Genomic DNA, 17,362 nt, shown 5'->3' with positions numbered 1-17,362 from the left:
GGGCAACAGATGGAGGTGGAAGGATCTCAGTATGTTAGTGATAGAACTAGAGGGGCAACTGTCTTCCCAAGGGGTGTGAAAAAGCACTCATGAAACAGATGCAACGGGGGCCAGGTGGTGGCACACCTGGTGGAGCGCACATGTTACAGTGCCCAAGGACCCTGGTTCGAGCCCCTGGTCCCTACCTGCAGGGGTAAAGCTTCACAAGTAGTGAAGAAGGACTGCATGTGTCTCTCTATCACTCTCTCCCCTCTCCATTTCTGACTGTCTCTATCCAATAAATAAATAAAGATAATTTTAAAAATTAAAAAAAAAAGAAACAGATGCAATGATGTAAATCAATGTTACCCAGCAAATGATATAAGCAAACAGAATAACGAGCAAATAAAATTGAGCATGAGAATGGACAGGAAGAAGATATGAGGGCAAAGAGAGAGAGAGAGAGAGATTATCCCTTTGTGTATTTAACTCTAACCCCACATGTGTTCATTCTTTACTGGATTTCATCACAGCAGAGGAAGCAGCTCCTCTCCCATGTAGCTGGGTGCTCAGTCATCACATCACAACAGAACCATCTCAACACAAGGCAGCACAGGGAACCAGAGAATAGGAGGTGAGGAGGAACCACTGTTCTGCCTTGGCTGAAGGAGTACGAGCATAAACACCAAAGCCCCGGGCCCACTTAGGATGAGCAGCCAGCTTGGAGGGAAATGGAAAGCTTAGTTGTCTCAGCCAGGATTACGCTCTTTAGGAGAGTCCAAATGACATCACGACTGGAGAGGCAAGAGTGTGACTCACCCCAATGGCAGGCTGATGACCTACTAGGTCAGTGACAATTTAGGGCTTTAGGTTTGGATGGCTGTTCATAATGCACTAGGTTAGGAAAGGGATGGCTACTCCTAATTTGGGGATGCTACAACCCCAAGTATCTGACACTGTGATGAAATAACTTTCAAAATAAAACTGTTTTTTTCTTTCATTGAAAAATACCTAGAGAGAGGCCCAGGGAAGTGATGTACCTCATGAGTAGCGTTCTTTTTTGTCTTCTGTGAGACCCTGGACTCGTCCCTGGGGCCAGATATGATGAAGTGGCACTCTGGTCTCTTGCTCTCTCCAGAAAATGAATGTATGAATTAACTAATTAATTAAAATGAAATGAATTAAAATGAGATGGATAAATTCTCTTCAATTCTGAATACCCCCTAAAAGAAGAATGATGCAGGCCCGGGCTGTGGAGCACCCTGTTAAGCACACCAAGTACGAATCTCTAGTACCCATGCAAGGATCCAGGTTTGAGCCCCGGGCTTCCCACCTGCAGGGGCACACTTCACAAGAGGCAAAGCAAGTCTGCAGGTGTCTATCTTCCTCTCTCACTCTCGTCTCTCAACGTTTCTCTGTTCTATCCCATAAAATGGGAAAAAAAAAAAAATGGCTGCCAGGGGGAGTCGGGAGGTAGCGCAGCAGGTTGGTTAAGCGCAGGTGGCACAAAGCGCAAGGACCGGGGTAAGGATCCTGGTTCGAGCCCCCGGCTCCCCACCTGCAGGGGAGTCGCTTCACAGGCGGTGAGGCAGGTCTGCAGGTGTCTGTCTCTCCCCCTCTGTCTTCCCCTCCTCTCTCCATATCTCTCGGTCCTAACAACAATAATAACTACAATAATTTTTTTTAAAAAGGGCAACAAAAGGGAAAATAAAAAAAAGGCTGCCAGGGGCAGTGGATTCGTTTTGCAGTCACTGGGGCTCAGCAAAAAAAAAGAAAAAGAAAAAGGAAGAGAAGAGAGAAGAGGGGAGGGGAAGGGAAGGGAAGAGAAGGGAGGGGAGGGGAGGGGAGGGGAGGGGAGGGAAGGGAAGGGAAGGGAAGAGAAGAGAAGAGAAGAGAAGAGAAGAGAAGAGAAGAGAAGAGAAGAGAAGAGAAGAGAAGAGAAGAGAAGAGAAGAGAAGAGAAGGGAAGGGAAGGGAAGAGAAGAGAAGAGAAGAGAAGAATAAGGAGGAGAAAATCAGGAATTACTTGTCCCAAAGTTTCCAAAGTCAGTAGAGTTCTTGTTCCCAAATGCCAGTCACAAAGCAAACACTGCCTCACATGCCATCTACAGAAAAGATAAACAAACCAAATAAAAGAAACCTATTTAGTAACATGGTCTGTGACCTTGAGCCTCAGCTTTCCCCCCGGCCAGCCTCAGGGCTCTTTCTGAAACCCAGGAGAGCCCAGGCCCAGGAGCACCCAAGTCCAGAAATTTCCCAGCAGACACCGGCCAGGCCCCACCCACACCTACCTGGCGAGTCTCTTCCTTAGCAGGGAGGCCCCTCCTAGTTCCTCCTTCCCTTTCTGCGGGCAGATTAAATAGCGTCTCCTGGATGCCTGGGCACTGCAAACAGCAGCTCGGACTCACTGCCATCACCTGCTGTGCCCAGGATGAGAGTGGCCCCTATGCGAGCGGCCCCCCCAGGCAGCCTGCGCCTTGGCTGCTCGCTGTTGCTTTCCCTCTGGCTCGCCCCACCTGCAGTGGCCAAGGAGCTGAAGTTTGTGACACTGGTGAGTCTCTCCAAAGCTGTGTGCTCCCAGCAGGCAGGCAGGGTCTGAAGCTCCAGGGTCACTGTTTCCTTCCTTTTCTGGCGCTGGTGTCGGTGCTCAGAGACCAAAGTCAGAAAGTAAATAATCAAGTTTAGCAAGTTCCTCAAACGAAGGCCAACGTGTAGGGGCAAAAATGATGGGAGAAATGTGCTTTTGTCGACGGTGGTGTGTTTGCTGACTTTGCAACTGCCTTGAATGAGGATTTTCATCATTATGATGTGACTATTATTACTGTTAATAATGATACAGCCCCATGAGACCAAGTGAAGCTTCCGTTGGCACCAAGAGATAGGAGTATCGCTTCTGTTTGGTGATGATCCTTTTTGCAAGCCAAATAGGAACCTCTGTCAGAATTCAGTAGTCCTAGCCCCCTTTGTTTACCTGGAAAGTAAAGGTATATTTGTTTTGTTTTTAACATTTTATTATATTTTAAATGAGAAACAGAGAGATACAGAGAGAGGGACCAGAGCACTACTCAGCTCTGGCTGATGGTAGTGCTCGGGATTGAACCTGGGACCTCAGAGCCTCAGGCATGAGAGTCTTTTGTAGAACCACTATGTTCTCTTCCCAGCCCTGTGGGAGGTCAACTGTATTTGAAGCAGGAAAAGTTAAGAGTTCACATTCTCCCTGCCCTCCATAGTAGATGTGTTTGATATAGACAGCATATTATATATTAAAGATACACATATTTAAAGTGTGTTGGGAGAGTAGTTAATGGTTATCTGGAAAAGAAAACTTACTGTTGGCATTGTTTCGACAGTAGAAACGAGAAAGGATTTGCAGAGTGAAAGGGGATTGACCATTTTGCACGGACGTACTGGAATTCGCCTCTCTGCAGCTCTTGATCACTTTTTTAAACATAAGTATTAGTAAAATATTTATTTAAAATTAGACAGTAGAGTTTTACATGTATTATTGATAAATTTACCTCACTCAGGACAGTATTGCAAACAAAAAAATTAAACTAAAAATTCAGATATCAATGACAACTGATTCAAATTAACATTATAAAGCAGAATAAATAATAATTGCTTTAGATAAATACTAGAGAGTTTCATGTGCTCTTGAGCATTTTGATTTTCTCTGTATATCTATTTTTCTTTCTGTCTATTGATAGTTAACTGACTCTCTCCCTTAACCATCTCCTTGTCTTCTCACACTCTCCCCTGATCTTTCCCTTCTTGTTCCCAGTTTGTACTTGACAGAGTGAAAGCACACTGATAAATAAGTACATTTTCTTCTTGTGAGAACTCTCAAGGTTTATTTTTACAATTAGGAGGGGAGGTCCTTTTCTACTTGAAAAATTAAATAAGAATGGGGGGGGATAGCATAATGGTTATGCAAACAGACTCTCATGCCTGAGGATCCAAAGTCCCAGGTTCAATTCCCCACCCCACACCTCCATAAACCAGAGCTGAACAGTGCTCTGGTCTCAGTCTCTCTCTCTCTCTCTCTCTCCATCTCTCAAAAATAAAATATTTTTTTAAAAAAATTAAACAAGAACATTTTATTTTCTTGGCCTGGCATATTCAGAACACCTATCTTTCCCTTCCTTGGAAAAATGTTAAAATTCTATATTTATGCAAGGTGTGCTTTTTTTAGTCCAGTAAATCTTTGCTAGCTCATGAGTCAATAACAAGAGAAAAACATCAATTTATTTGTAAACGATTCACCAGCTATCAGTCTTCTGTGGTGGGAATACAAGTATAGTGTATTCCTTCTATATGGACTCCACATGAGTGAGACTTGTACTTATTCTCATGGGTTCCTGACCACTGTGCCAGTGTAGGAACTTCGGGACTTAGGATAGCGACACTGTGAGTCTGGGACAGCAAAGCACAGGGTGCCTAGTTGAATGCAAATTTCAGACACCAGCAAAAAATGTTTAGTATAAAACATGTCCCTACAATATCTATAAAACTTGTCTTTTTGTTTACTAATGCTGGCAACTGCTTTAGGAAGTTTCTGTAAGGACCTCCTCCTTTTTATAGATGAAAAAGTTGAGATATGAAGAGATTAAGTAGTTTGCCCATGGTCATTTAGTTGAAATCTGAACCCAGGCTTTATGATCCGAGAACCATGCCTGCCATCACTGGTATATTTGTTTCTGCAGCTGGGTACAAATCCCCATGTGGAGTTGTGGTATGTTGGGTGACTTGATGAGTGGTTTCCTGGCTCGTCTTTTTCTGAAATTGACAAGGAAAACCAGTCCCGTCCCCCCCCCCCCCCCATTGTGAAAAGCTGTGTCTTGGCAGAAGGAGCAGGAGACTGGCCTTGGTCTTCATTCCTTCTGGTGAACTGAGTCACCACTCACTCTTTTAAAACAGGTTTCCCAAAGTGGATCCCAGTCTTGCCCTCTGGAATGTGAGTTTAACAAGCTAAGTCATTAACAGCCTTTGCTTAGTTAAACAAAGAAGGGGTGGTGGGCTTCATAAATCAGTCAGTTTGGGGAACAGAATGTGAGGATCTAGGTTAAGCCTTTAAGGATTTGAAGGTCTCTTCAGTACAGAACTCTTTAAATGTTTAAGAGTTAGAGGCCAGGTGGTAGCACACCTGGTTAAGTGGACACATTACAGTGCACAAGGATCCAGGTTCAATCCCCTGGTCCCCAACTGTAAGGAGGGAGCTTCACAAGTGGTGAAGCAGAGCTGCAGGTCTACAGAAAGAAATTGAGAAAGAAGAGGGGATTTAAAAAAAAAAAAAAAGGAGAGAGAGGCCTGCAGCACTTGCTTCATCACATGTGAGACTTCTTCCCTGGAGGTTGAACCTGAGTCCTTGAGCATGGTAATGTGTACACCCAACTAAATATGCCACTGTTGTATAGTACAGGACTCCTCAAAGTCTAATGTCTCCTTATTTCAAAGAAAGGCATTAGAAAAATGTGTTTCCTAAAGCACAACTTGGACTGGAGTTGGTGTATTGCACTAAAGTAAAAGACTCTGGGGTGGGGGTGGGGGGTTCAGGTCTTAGAACATGATGTCAGAGGAGGACCTAGAGGGAGTTAGACTGTTATGTGGAAAACTGAGAAATGTTACACATGTACAAACTACTGCTGACTATAAACCATTAATGCCCCCAATAAAGAAAAAATATTGCAAAACTAAAAAAAACAAACATTATTTTGACAACCCATTGTTAAGGATAAATAAAATATCATTCATTATGTCAACTCCAAAGAATTTTTCAAAAATATTTTTAAATCAGCATCAAGAGGACAGTGAATAAAAATTCATTTGGGATTAAAAAAGAAAACTTTTTCTTAATCTATGTGTTTGTTTCTTTTTAATTTTTTTAATTATTTTTATTTATTTATTGGATAGAGACAGCCAGAAATTGAGAGGGAAGGGGGAGATACAGATAGACACCTACAGCACTGCTTCACCATTAGCAAAGCTTTTCCCCTCCAGGTGGAGACTGGGGGCTTGAACCCAGGTTCTTGCACATGGTAACATATGCGCTTATCCAGGTGAGCCACCAACAGGTCCACTATGTGTTTGTTTATTTTTCTTTTATCTTTATTTATTGGCTAGATATAGCCAGAAACCGAGAGGGAAGAGGTTGACGGGAAGGAAGAACGTAAGACAGAGAGACACCTGCAGCCCTGCTTCACCACGCACAAAGCTTTCCCCTGGCAGGTGGGGACTGGGGCCTAGAATCCGGGTCCTTGTGCACTGTAACATGTGCGCTCAGCCAGGTGCGCCACCGCCCAGCCCTGTTGTGTGTTTGTTTCTTAATCAGAGTACTGCTCAACTCCAGTTTGTAGGGGGGAGGGGGAGGGGGTTTGAAATTGGGACTTTTAAGCCTCAGGCATGAAAGTCTTTCTGCATAGCCATTGCGCTATCTCTTGGCCTTCTTTACTTTTTTTTTTTCTTTTGCCTCCAGGGTTATCGCTGCGGCTTCGAATCCACTGCTCCCGAAGGCCATTTTTCCCATTTTCTTGCCCTTGTTGTTATGGTCATCTTTGTTGTTAGTGCTGTTGTTGTTGGATAGGACAGAAAGAAATCGAGAGGGAAAACAAGATAGAGGGGGAGAGAAAGACACCCACAGACCTGCTTCACTGCTTCTGAAGCGACGCCCACACCCCCGCAGGTGGGGAGCCAGGGGCTTCAACCCTGATCCTTTTTGGTCCTTGTGCTTCGTGCCATGTGCACCTAACCCGCTGCGCTACCGCCAGGCTCTGGCCTGCTTCTCCTTAATGTTGACTGCAGAATCCACCTCCTCTGTTCTTTCCAAATTGGCCCACAGAAAACCCTTAGGGAATTTCTATTTTTAACTTTATGAAGAACAATCGACTGGTAAATCCCAGTCTACCCTTCAACCAGCCTCAATAATTAACCCTCTTGACCCATCTTGTTTCAACCAGATGCACACACACACAGGTCATGGAATTTTTAAAAAAGAAATTCCGGGGCTCGGGTTGTAGCGCAGCGGGTTAAGCGCACGTGGTGCAAAGCACAAGGACCAGCATAAGGGTCCTTGTTCGAGCCCCCGGCTCCCCACCTGCAGGGGAGTCGCTTCACAGGCAGTGAAGCAGGTCTGCAGGTGTCTGTCTTTCTCTCCCCCTCTCTGTCTTCCCCTCCTCTTTCCATTTTTCTCTGTCCTATGCAACAACGAATGACGTCAACAACAACAATAATAACCACAACAAGGCTACAACCAGCAACAAAAGGGGGTAAAAATGGCATCCAGTAGCAGTGGATTGCATGGTGCAGGTACCATGGTCCAGCAATAATCCTGGAGGGGAAAAAAAAAAAAAAAGAAATTTCACACATAATTCCAGCCATACTTTAGGAAATGCCATTTTAAAGGATTCTTTTTCTCCTGAACCCGGAGAAAACCGCCGTCTGATGATCTCAGACATTGAGAAAAATCCCTTCTCATTCCACCTGGGTTTTACAAAGACATGCTGAATCACAAAGGAGAGGTTTTCCTCTTTTGTCATGGTTAGTCATTCATGCAGTCCCATAGAATATTCTGGATAGAAACAGTCTCCAAGACTAAGCACTTTCACGGTCAATGCTGACGGTTCATGACTATTTTGGCCACCAGCGAATCTAGACGATGCTGATCTCAGCATCACATACAGGAACAGCAGAGTTCAGCAACGTTCTTGGAAACATCAGTCCAGTGAATGACGCTTCAGGCTGGCTGGCCAATACTGTCATAGACTTGACAACACTGCTTGCTAATATAATTAATAATGGTCTTGGGGGCCAAGCAGTGGCACACCCAGTTAAGCACACATAGTATGAAGCACAAGGACCAGCGCAAGGATCCAGGTTCAAGCCCCTGGCTCTCCACCTGCAGGGGAATACTTCACCAACGGTGAAGTTGATCTGCAGGTGTCTTTCTATCTCCCTCTTTATCTTCCCCTCCTCTCTGTTTCTCTCTGTCTTATCCAATAAAACTGGGGGTGGGGGGATAATGTCTGCCAGGAGCAGTGATTTGTAGTGCCAATGCTGAGCCATAGCAATAACCCTAGATATATATATATATATATATCAAGTTCTCCAAACTTAAATTGGAGAGTACTAATTATGACTGACCATGTTTTCTACTGTACAAAGTTGGTTTGGGGAACAGATAGCAAGGTTTATCAGAGTGTGAGCTGTGACACTATTTTCTAAAATGTAAAGGTAGAACCCCTTAGAGTTGGGTGTAAATATCAAGGAAGCAAAAAACCAAAATGACTTTGAGTTTTCTTTTTTTGTTTTTTTAATATTTATTCCCTTTTGTTGCCCTTGTTGTTTTATTGTTGTGGTTATTATTGTTGTTGTCATTGTTGGGTAGGACAGAGAGAAATGGAGAGAAGAGGGGAAGACAGAGAGGGAGAGAGAAAGACCTTCTGCACCGCTTGTGAAGCAAGTCCCCTGCAGGTGGGGCGTCAGGGGCTTGAACTGAGATCCTTACGCCGGTCCTTGCACTTTGCACCACGTGCATTTAACCCTCTGTGCTACAGCAGACTCCCATGACTTTCAGTTTTCTCATTTTAACCTTTAGAAGGATGTTGATGTCATGGAAATAGGGGACGTAAAAGGGATCTAATATCTGTAGTTCTTAAAAAAGGAATGAGATATAAACAGGAAAGAAATTCATAATAGTGTGTATTACACAGTGGGTACAGATGCAGCCTTAAGAATTAGATCCCTGGGTTTAAGTGCCAGTTCAGCCCCTTACTAGCTGAGTGACTTAACCTCTCTGTGACTTAATTTCATCATCAGTAAAATGGAGATAATAGTGCTTTATGGAGTTGTTGTGAGGCTGGAGTTAATGCATAAAAATGCTTACAAGCCCACCTGGTAAATGCCCCAAGCTTTGTAACTATCATTATAATACTTATACTAAAGTAATTATCCTGTGTGTTTCTATATTGTTCACATAATCAGTTAATTAAAATGCCAGATCTTTTTTTTCTATTTATTCTCAAAATGGTGAGGTGTTTATGTGCCCTTTTAAAAAATATTGCCAGGCAGCCCCCCTGCTCTGATGCTGTGGTCTATTTGCATAATCATTGTTTTGCCTGAGACCCACCCTGCCTGCAGGGTATGGGTTAGTCCCACTGCTTAGAACCTTCGTAACAGCTGCTATGGAAGCTTGCTACCTTCACGCTCTTTGCTCTTTTCTCCACCCCCCTCTCCTAGCCATTTCCTTTTCCCACTTGCCACTTCCGGTTAAAGATATATATATATATATATATATATGTTGTCTCTGATCAATAAAGGCATTGCATTGTGTTCCCACTCCACCACGAGTTCCTGGTCTCTCTCCTGCGTCGCTGAGTAAGCAGCAGCCCAGGTTGGTTCAGGTCGAGTTCTCTCCAACCCAGAGAGCACATGCCTGGGAAGAAACACCTGCAACGCTAGCCCATCAAAATATTTTAAGGAATTATTTTTTTATTAAGAAGGGAGAAACAGAGTGCCACTAGAACAGGTGGCAGGGATTAAACTCAGGACTTTATGTTTGTAGGCCCAGTGTTCTACCTGCTTTGCCACCTCCTGGATAACTTGCTCTGGTTCTCTTCTTCTCTCTCTCTCTCTCTCTCATAAAGGGTGAGAGACAGAACTTTAGAGAAGAGAGAAAGAAAGAGTAGAGACACCACAGCACTACTCCACCACTCATGAAACTCCCTTCACCACCACCACAGGTGGGGAATGAGGGGCTTGAACCAGGGACCTTGTGGATGAAAATATGTGTGCTGTACTGGAAACACCACTGGCCTTTAGAGTGCATACCTTACCATGCTTGATGAGACAGGTTCAAGCCTACAGCACCACATGGAAACACCACGCATTGTACCAAAGGAAGCTTCACAAGTGGTGGAATGGTGCCATAGTGTCTCTCCTCTCTCTATCTATCTCTGCCTCTCTGTCTCTCTCTCCATTGGATCAACCAGGAGTGTTCCTTTGCCCTGTGTGCTGTGAATTACTGCCAACAAGGAAGGAAGTAGAGCAGCTAAGTTAAAGTCTGAATAACTTAACAGCAAAGATACTTGCTTCTAGGTCCCTACTATGCTGATGGCTTTACATGTAGAGTACATTCTTGCAAGGGAAAGTGAGGATTTTCTCCCTTCATACAAAGGGAAACTGAGGCATGCAGACGTTTAAGTTGGCACAATTCCTAGGGTCACCCAGAAGAGACCTGTAAAGCAAAAATTTGAACCCAGGTCTAATTGACTTGCGCCCAGATGGATCCTGAGCTATGACCTAGAGCCCACACCATAGAACACACAGAAGGTAGAATGTGTTACATGAGATACTCTTGACAATTGATAACACCGTTTTCTCCCCTGCCCTCTCCCTAGACATGAGGCAACAATCACATGCCTTTCTGTTCTTCCCTGGTAAAGTGACAAGTGCAGGACGTACTCCCACTCTGATTCCCTTACAGTTGGCTCTCCAATGATGTGAACTTCAATGACCCAACTCAGTTGTTTCTAGCCACTGTCCAGCCTCAGGGCCTGGGTGTTCTGCCTAGATTGTTTGGTTTCACTTGCTTCTCCTGGCTCAGATATCGCCTAATATAGCAAGATCTGGGGAGCCGCTGAAGGACTTTGACATTTTAATAGAATGAGAAGACATTAGCAGCTTCTAAGCAATCAAGACATGTATGCTGCAGGTTCATAGTGACCTACTGACAAAGTACAGGACTTACATGCCCTTGATTCTGCCTTAGCCACCACATATGCCAAAGCCCACCCCCATCTCTATTGTGAAATAAACACTATCCAAAGAGAACGCCATGCAAAGACCCAGATTCAAGCCCCAGTCCCAACCTGCAGAGAGGAAGCTTTATGAACAGTGGAGCAGGGCTGCAAGTGTCTCTTTCTCTCTCTCTCTTTCTTTTTTTTTTTTTTTTTGCCTCCAATGTTATCACTGGGGCTCGGTGTCTGCACTACGAATCTACTGCTCCTAGAAGCCACCTTTTCCCTTTTGTTGTCCTTGTAGTTTATCATTGTTATTATTGTTATTGCTATCATTGTTGTTGGTTAGGACAGAGAAAAATGGAGAGAGGAGGGGGAGAGAAAAACAGACACCTGCAGACCTGCTTCACCGCCTGTGAAGCGACTCCCCTGCAGGTGGGGAGCCAGGGGCTTGAACCAGGATCCTTATGCCCATCCTTGCACTTCGTGCTATGTGCCCTTAACCCACTGTGCTACCACCTGGCCCCCGTCTCTCTCTCTCTTTCCCTCTGTATATCCAATTCCCTTTCAATTTCTCTCTGTTCTATCAAATTAAAAATAATAAATAATTAAAAATAAATAAAAGAGAGACACATCCTAATTGACTTTTTTTTTCACCACCAGGATAATCACTAGTGCTTCAGAGCTACATGATTCCAACAGTCCCAGCAGACTTTTTTTTTTTTTCTCGGTAGAGAGTGAAAGACAGAGAAGGAAAGAAAAATGTAGACGCCATAGCATGACTATACAGCTGTTCTCATGCGGCAGTGGGGTTCCTGCTCAGCAAAATGTGCACTCTACTGGGTGAGCTATCTCCCAGACCACCAACTGACTTGTTTTTAAATACAGCCTTGGGAGATAAACTGAACATACACAATGCTACTGAACACAACTGGTATTTCTTTCTTTCCTTTTTTAAAATTGATGTAGTGATGTATTGCACCAAAGTAAAAGACTCTGGGGTGGGGGGTGGGGGTTCAGGTCCTGTAATATGATGGCAGAGAAGGACCTAGAAGGAGTTAGACTGTTATGTGGAAAACTGAGATATGTAACACATGGACAAACTACTGTGTTTTACTGTTGACTGTAAACCATTAATTCCCCCCAGTAAAGGAGGGAAAAAAGAAATGATAGGAACTAAAAAGAAAAAAATTATAGGAACAAAAGAAATTGATTTAGCATTGGTCTACAGTAGTTTAAGATTTTAAGAGTACAGCTTCACACCTAAGTGCATGTGTATACAACTCACCATACCCTCCAACAACGTTCCAGTGCCTTTACACCAAAAAGGTCCCTCCATTCCCCCCACCCCCTCTGAAAACTAATGTAGCCACTGTCCAGCTGTTAGCCTCTTGTAAGTTCATTTGCTTTAGTTGTCCATATTCCGCATACCACTGAAACTCTCCAGTAGTTGTCTCTCACCTCTTTACTCATTTTGAAACTCTCCAGTAGTTGTCTCTCACCTCTTTACTCATTTTGAAACTCTCCAGTAGTTGTCTCTCACCTCTTTACTCATTTTGCTTGCCATAATCACTTACAGTACCATCCATTTTGACCTGAACAACACAATGTCATCTCTTTTAATGGCTGCGTAGTATTCTATTAGCAATGTAACCTGTGATTTCTTTATTCAGCCCTCTGTTGATGGGTATTTACAGCTAGCATTTTTATTTAGTTTAGTTGTTTGTGGGACTTCACCACTCTGGGCTGACTTTTCCAGACATAGAGCAGCAGAGGCAGAAGGAGAGAGAAAGATACCAGAGCTTCCTTCAAAGTGGTGAAGGTTGGCCTCAAACCTGGGTTGCTCACAGAATAAAGCAGGCACACCATCAAGGTCAGTTATCTTGTTGGCCCAAGCTGACATTTTTTAAAAAGGGCCACTTGGGAGATAGGTAGTGGCTCACCTGGTTAAGTGTAGGTGTTACCATGCCCGAGGACCAGGGTCCCAGCCTCCACTCTCTACTTGCAGGGGTACACCTCACAAGCAGTGAAGCAGGTCTGCAGACAGGTCTCTCCTTTACTCTGCCTCTCTAGTTCCCCTCCCCTCTCAGTTTCTCTCTGTCTTGTCCAATTAAAAAAAAGAAAAAGGAAAAAATGGCCACCAGGAGTGGTGGATTCATAGTGCCAGCACTGAGCTCCAGGTATAACCGTCATGGCAGAAAGAAAAATAAATAAATAAAAAGGAGGGAGGGTACTTGACCACTGTGTGCAGAGAGGGGAGGGGCATGTCAGCTAATGCATTCTGCAAGGTTTCCCCGGCTGCACTTTTTTTTTTTTTTTTGCCTCCAGGGTTATCGCTGGGACTCAGTGCCTGCACTATGAATCCACTACTTCTAGAGGCTATTTTTTCCCATTTGTTGCCCTTGTTGTTTATTATTGTTGTTGTTGCTATTGTTATTGCTATTATTCTTGTTAGATAGGACAGAACGAAATCGAGAAAGGAGGGGGAGAGAAAGAGGGGGAGAGAAAGATAAGACACCTGCAGACCTGCTTCACCACTCATGAAGCAATTCCCATGCAGGTGAGGAGCTGGGGGCTTGAACTGGGATCCTTATGCCGGTCCTTGTGCTTAACCCACTATGCCACCACCCAGCCCCCAGGGTTTCCCCATCTGATACCATCTGTCTTACCAGATCTGGATAGAAGACGTGCACAGAGATAACAAAACACAATTCCTTTATAAGAAGTCACTTATGATTTCACATGGTGGAGGCTGGGAGAGGTAGCAGAATGCTTATGCGATTGTGATGTCTGAGGCTTCAAGGTCCCAGGTTAAATACCCTATACCACCCTAAATCAGAGCTGAGCAGTGCTTGTGGGGGGGGGGAATTATGTATTAAATGGTGGAGCAAACATGATGTGGGAGGGAAAGCAGAAGACTAGTAATTAGGAGAACAAGGAGACCTGGACAGTCTGCACGATCCCTCTGAAGCCACCATGCCCTAATATCACCCGCCTGTCCACACACACAGGGGCTTGTAATAATGGATGGGGGGAGTGAGACGTATGGGAGAAAGTTAATAGTATATAGACACATGAGACCACTAAGAGCAGTAAAGGCAATGAGGTATAAATTTGTGTGTGTGAGCTTTGGTTTATTGAGAGGAGGAAGAAAAAAAGTGGCTTTGTCCTAAAGTAAAAATGCCTGGTTTTCCAAGAATGAAGAGTTTAAAGGAGGGTGTGTGTGTGGGGGTGGTTAGATAGCATAATGGTTCTGCAAACAGACTCTTATGCCTGACGCTCCAAAGCCCCAGGTTCAATCCCCAGCACTACCATAAGCCAGAGTTGAGCAGTGCTCTGGTAAAAAAAAGTTGAAAGGAAGAAACCTAAGTGGATACAGAAAGCTATGGGGTTTTGAGAAAGAATCTTTTTGGCCTTGTTTTACAGAATGTGCCAATAATGAGTTTGAAAAGAGGCAATAAAGTGTATTAAACCTTTGCCGGAAGTTTCTAACCCAAGTTTCAGTGAGGCGAAGAAGTGATTGGCCATGAACATTGTTGATGTTTTTTGTCTTCTACTTCATGAATATGCTAACATTTCCTCTTCTCCTTAGGTATATATGGTACAAAACAATTGGTACATTCTGCTTCTGAATTCATAAGCTCAAGCAGAACCTTTTTAAAGTGCTAGTAGAAGAAAAAATGAACAGAGGTAGCAGCAGAAAATCCACAAAAACCTCCAAGCGGAGGCACAAAGTGCAGGGTGGTCCTCATGCTGGATATTTGCCTTTTGCAGTGACCACCAGTGCTGCCACACACATATTTTTAGGTTTCTAGAGGATTTCATGGCGTATGATTGCTAGAAGAATAGAGGTTGTGAGCTAGGCAAAGTAGCATTTAAGATTACTGTGTAACAGACTTAAAAAAGAGACTTAACAGAGGCCCAGGGCTCCAAGGGAACTGGCAAAACTCCAAAAACTGAAGAACACACCCGTGTTTCTCTCTCTTTTTGCCTCCAGGGTTATCACTGGAGCTCAGTACCTGCACTACGAATCCAGTGCTACTGGTGGCCATCTTTTTTCCATTGTTGTTGTTGTTGCTGTTATTGTTGTTGTTGGATAGGACAGAGAGAAATTGAGATATGAAGAAAAGACAGAGAAGGGGAGAGAAAGGTAGACATCTCCAGACATGCTTCACCACCTGTGAAGAGATCCCCTGCAGATGGGGAGCCTGGGGCTCAAACCAGGATCCTTGCTTGGATCTTGCACTTCGTGCCCTATGTGCTTAACCCACTGTGCTACCTCCCACCACCACCCTCCTTTTAATCCTAAAGAAGAAGATTACATTAATTGAGTAGAATTCACAAAGGTGCCAGACAATCCCCACTGAACTGGGGGAATGCTGGGGAGTGTGTTTGAATCTAGAGAAATGGGTTTGCATCTAAACTGGTTTACCATGTGCCCACTGTGTGATCCAGGGCAGGTCACTTATGGAAAGTTAATTTCCTCCTTTGTAAAGTGACAGTAATCATAGTAACTGCTTTGTGGAATTGCTGAGAGGATTAAATGTCTGAGTCTCTAGGACCAAGCAGGCAGGGTTGTAGGTTGGTGGGGAGTTTTGCAAATGATCTTGCTGTATTGATTTCCATGGACTTTTCTTTGTCTAACTCATTGTTCAGTGGCTCTCAGCTGGGGGTGATTTTACCACCTTAGGGATACTTTTTCTATTCCTCTCTTATACAGAATGTGTCAATAATGCGTCTGAAAAGGGGCAATCAAGTGTATTAACACTGCCAAAATTTCTAACCCAAGATTCAATGAAGTAAGGAGTGATTGGAAGGGAGTGAGCACACTGATGTGGGGTGGGGGTAGTTTAACTTTACACACACACACTAATAAATAAATATTGTTTCAATGTTTCTTGATAGCAGGGTTGACTTTGCATTTCTTTGCTGTTGTCTCTCCTTTTGATTATAATTAAGTTTGTGTTTGATTTGGTATTCTACTCAGAAAGCATATTAAAATAGAAGTATCAATGTTTTCCAAGTCCGGAATAGCATCTTCAAAGACTAATACATACCATCCAAATATCGAGGCAGAGCCGGGAGATAGTTCACCTGGTAGAGAGCACACTTTGCCATGTGTGGGGACCCAGGTTCAAGTCTCCTGCCCACCACATGGGATCACTGTGCAAAGGAGAAGCTTCCCAGTGATGCCATGGTCTCTCTCCTCTCTCTGTTTCTCTCTCTCCCTTTCTGTCTCTCACCCAGGATCTCTAAAAATGAAAAACAAAGAATCTGCCAGGAACTGTGGAATTGCACAGGTGTGAAGCCTTGATGGGAGAAATATATATATATATGACATGTAGCTGGGTAGATAGCTTTGACTAACTGGTAGAGTACAGGGTTTACATGTCTGAACCTCTAACATCCCACGTACCAGAGTGGTACTTTGGCTTCTCATTCTTTTTTTTTTTTTTTAATCTTGTTTTAATCTTTTTTTTAATCTTTTTATTTTCTTTGTATTATAATTATCTTTGGTGCTAGGGTTTCATACATGTGACATCCCACCACTACCAGCAGACTGTCTTGGGTTTTTTTTGTTGTTTGTTTTAGATAGAAGGTAAAAAGCTACAATGAAAAAGAGAGACAGGCAGAAGTTGAAAAACAAGATCAGAAGAGAAAACACAAGTAGAACCTGAACTGGAATTGGCGTATTGCACCAAAGTAAAAGACTCTGGGGTGGGTGGGTGGGGAGAGTACAGGTCCAAGAAGGATGACAGAGGACCTAGTGGGGGTTGTATTGTTATATGGAAAACTGGGAAATGTTAGGCATGTACAAACTATTGTATTCACTGTTGAATGTAAAACATTAATTCCCCAATAAAGAAATTTTTAAAAAAAGAAAGGGAGAGAGAGAAAGAGAAAGAGAGAGAGGAGACAGAGGGAGAGGAGAGAGAGGGAGAGGAGAGAGAGGGAGAGGAGAGAGAGGGAGAGGGAGGAGAGAGAGGGAGAGGGAGGAAGGACACCACAGCACTTGCTTCACAGCTTGTGAAGCCCTTTGTGTAATGCTCCCATGTGGTGGCCAGGGGCTTGAGCCCACATCCTCACACATGACATGGTGTGCATTCTATTGATTGATCCATATTCCAGTCTGCCTGACTTCTCTTTCCTTTTTTTTTTTTCTCTTATGTGAAAGAGAATAAACCTCAAAAGAAAAATAGCATGATGTGACATGCATGCAAATTTAGAAATTTGTTCTTCAAAGTACTGAGAATTAACTTACTTAATACCCCCCCATCTGACATTCCTTTATCCCTAACCTCCTAAAAATTTACCAGATCATTGGTTCAAGGGACCACAAATTATATCACTTAAAGGTCACTAGTTTTATGATATGTAAAAATTGTAGCATGATTATTACTGTTAACGTAAGTAAGGGACACTCCTCATCAGAGTTTGTCTGCCATAGAGCAATTCTGTGAAGCTTTCTGCTCCTGATTGCCATATGTATAAACTCTATTCCTTGTATGTGTTCATCTGCCTCCCTGCCTGCTACTGGCTGGCTAGTCAACTTTTATTTACACTGCCTGAAATACAGGAAAAGTGCTAGTGAGCGTTGAGCAGTTGTTCTTAACCTGAGACTTAACTGGGGAAGGTTTTCAAATTCCAGTGCTC

At 43.6% G+C, this 17,362-nt stretch overlaps 1 protein-coding gene across 5 annotated transcripts in view; it reads left to right on the top strand.

The window, feature by feature from the left end:
• Positions 1-2,286: 2,286 nt before the first annotated feature.
• The window catches only part of ACP3 (acid phosphatase 3), a 62,532-nt gene continuing 47,456 nt past the window's right edge, over positions 2,287-17,362 (top strand). For 3 of the 5 annotated variants that reach the window (XM_060180247.1, XM_016194537.2, XM_060180245.1), the window contains exon 1: positions 2,287-2,529. In XM_060180247.1, coding sequence (XP_060036230.1) covers positions 2,410-2,529 — 120 coding nt within the window. In that variant the 5' untranslated portion in view covers positions 2,287-2,409. The remainder of the gene's footprint in view (positions 2,530-17,362) is intronic. The other 2 variants (XM_060180246.1, XM_016194536.2) reach the window with 2 other exon arrangements.

This window comes from Erinaceus europaeus, chromosome 21 (assembly GCF_950295315.1).
Source record: "Erinaceus europaeus chromosome 21, mEriEur2.1, whole genome shotgun sequence".
In the NCBI taxonomy this organism is placed as follows: Eukaryota; Metazoa; Chordata; class Mammalia; order Eulipotyphla; family Erinaceidae; genus Erinaceus; species Erinaceus europaeus.
The sequence above is the reverse complement of the archived record's forward strand: the minus strand, read 5'-3'. Positions and strand labels throughout refer to the sequence as shown.